Source organism: Leishmania donovani, chromosome 16 (assembly GCF_000227135.1).
Source record: "Leishmania donovani BPK282A1 complete genome, chromosome 16".
Taxonomy (NCBI): Eukaryota; Euglenozoa; class Kinetoplastea; order Trypanosomatida; family Trypanosomatidae; genus Leishmania; species Leishmania donovani.
Genome location: NC_018243.1, coordinates 369,868 through 372,218, shown reverse-complemented (window position 1 = coordinate 372,218; position 2,351 = coordinate 369,868). Strand labels below are relative to the sequence as shown.

General features: G+C 63.0%; 1 protein-coding gene across 1 annotated transcript; it reads right to left on the bottom strand.

The window, feature by feature from the left end:
- Positions 1-2: 2 nt before the first annotated feature.
- On the bottom strand, positions 3-1,376 carry LDBPK_161030 (hypothetical protein, unknown function; the record flags this gene model as incomplete). Its single annotated transcript, XM_003859741.1, has 1 exon — positions 3-1,376. A coding segment is annotated over one exon (1,374 nt), but the record flags the coding sequence as incomplete, so codon positions are not given.
- Between the last annotated feature and the right edge of the window lie 975 nt (positions 1,377-2,351).

The following is a 2,351-nucleotide window of genomic DNA, read 5'->3' as shown; positions in this document are numbered from 1 at the left end:
TACACGTGCACGGGTGTCATGTTGCGCACGCGCCACAGGTGCTGCTCGATCACGTGCGAGTCCACCGTCAGCCGCATCCCGTACGGCATCACGGCGTCCTGGTGCACAGTCGTCACGCGCAGGTGCGTCCCGCTCGACCGCAGCGCCTGCACGCGCGCACCGCCGCACATCCCAGCAAGGAAGTTCTTCGCGCCGTCCACCCACGTCGGGTGGTGCCCGGGCGACACCATCACCACGCGGCCGCGGTGCCACCGCACGTGCTGCTCCACGCTGCGCAGGCTGTGCCGCAGCTCGTCCGTCTCGCGATCACGGTTGTCGACACCGTGGCGGGCAGCAGCTATGACAGCCTGCAGTACATCACCTGTTGTGCGGATGGGGTTCTGCGTGCCTCTCAAAAACTCTGGTGCGCAATGGAGGAACCGAAACAGAGCTTGGAACGGGTTCGCGGGCGCACTGTTAGAAGAGGCCGTGGGGGGTTCGCCGGTGTTAGGGCGGGGCGTCAGGAACCTATGCCCTTTCGCATAAGAAGTGCCCTCCAAGGTGAGAATCTCCTGCATGCAGAACATTCGCATGGCCTTCCGATACTGGTGGTTCGCCTCGCTGCCGTTGACGAAGCTGTAGATGATGTCCGTGTCGCCGAAGCGCTCAAGCAGCTCCGCCGGGGTGAAGCTGCGCCGCTGGATCTGCAGCCCAGGCAGGAGGCGCGGCTCCTCGGGGGTATACTGAGCTTGTGCTCCTGGAAGGTTGGGGCGTCTTATCATTGGTGAGAACTGTGGGGGCAGACGGTGGACCCATGGTGGTGCTGGTGCCGGATGGAGTCCCGCAGTCACTATGCGCGTCGGAACGGTGGCCTTGGCACCATGCGCTCTCCCTGATGCCTCGAAAGCGGCTGACGACCCCGCAGCGGGCGGCTCGGACGGAGCTTGGGATCTCGGATTAAGTAGAACATCCGGTGCCGCCGGCGTTGCGCCGCCCGCGTGCAGTATCGGAGGCGGCAAGCTGGAAGATGCGGAAGTCTTGTTCGCGCCAGTTATCGTCGTGGATGAGCTGGTTCTTCCTTTCACCACTGGCGCTCGAGTAGTGCCTGTCCACTGTCCCTGGCGGCGCAGCTTCTCATTCTGTGGGGCTCGCACCATCATATCATCCTTTGGCATGATCGATGCGCCGACGGCGCCGCCGCTGCGCGTATGCGCGGACGACAACATCCCGTGAAAGATGCAGCCAAAGAAGAGAAGCGCCACGACGCCGGCAACGAGGAAGGAGAGCGTCCCTGTAGGGACACGTTGCTTTCTGCGCCGGGGGTGCACATCCGTGCCGGCGACCGGCCCTCGCACGGCCTCTTGAGCGGAAGGGCGTCTGACGACGAGCGGGCGCATTGGCCAACGACACGACAGAGCCGCAGCGATCGAGGGGCAGTAGTGGTTCAGCCTCTGTCCGTGGTCAACAGGGCGGACAGGCACACATACGCACGCACGCACGCACGCACACGCGTATACTCGGTACCCGTAGACGCGTGTAAAGCGGTCTTTGATAGCTACGGCAGCTGTCGGTGAGACCGAGAAGAGAGAGGAGAGGAGAAGGGGTGAAGCAGGAACGTGTGGCGTGTCTTTGGAAGATGCACGCGACGAAACAAGACAGAGGCGACGGAGGAGGTTGGGGGGTGAGAGCAGAGGAAAGAAGCAGAGCGGACGGCTCGGCCGGCGGCACGGAAAAGAAGCGCAACCAGAACACAAGTGTGTGCGAGAGAAAGAGGCGCAACACACAAGAAAAAGGTGTAGGATGGAGGGAGGAAGCGGTGCAGAAGACGCGGAGACCTCACCGCGCGCCTCTACCCTATCAAAGGAAAGGGGAGATGGACTCCGTCTAAGCAGGCTCCCTTGCGCCGCGTGCTGCCTGTGGTGTGACGGGTTTGTCGTCGTTCTGCTCGCCGGCGAGATGCCAGAGGCGGCGACGCACACAGAGAGAGAGAGGGGGACAAGAGAAGAGCGAGAAGAGGGACGGAGGGAGCGCAGAGAGTGATGTACACGTGTGCATCCTAATACCGCCTATACTTCACCAGCGCGACAGGCGTGCAGATAGAAGAGGCGGGAGAGCGAGGTACACCCGAGGCCATTGACCGAGTCGGCACACGCGTCCCAGTGGGCCCGACCTCTGCCATGTGTGCGGTCGTGCCGCTTACACAGAGAGGGCCATGCCAGCGGGAGCAGAGCGCGTCTCTCCATACAAGCGCATCGGTACGTGTATATGCCTGTGCCTGTGTGCACGGACGGGAGTGCGGAGCCGCTCGTCCTTCCAGCTTCCTGACTCACCGGGTGGAGGCGTCAGAAGAGGGGGGGGCATGACTTACTCGA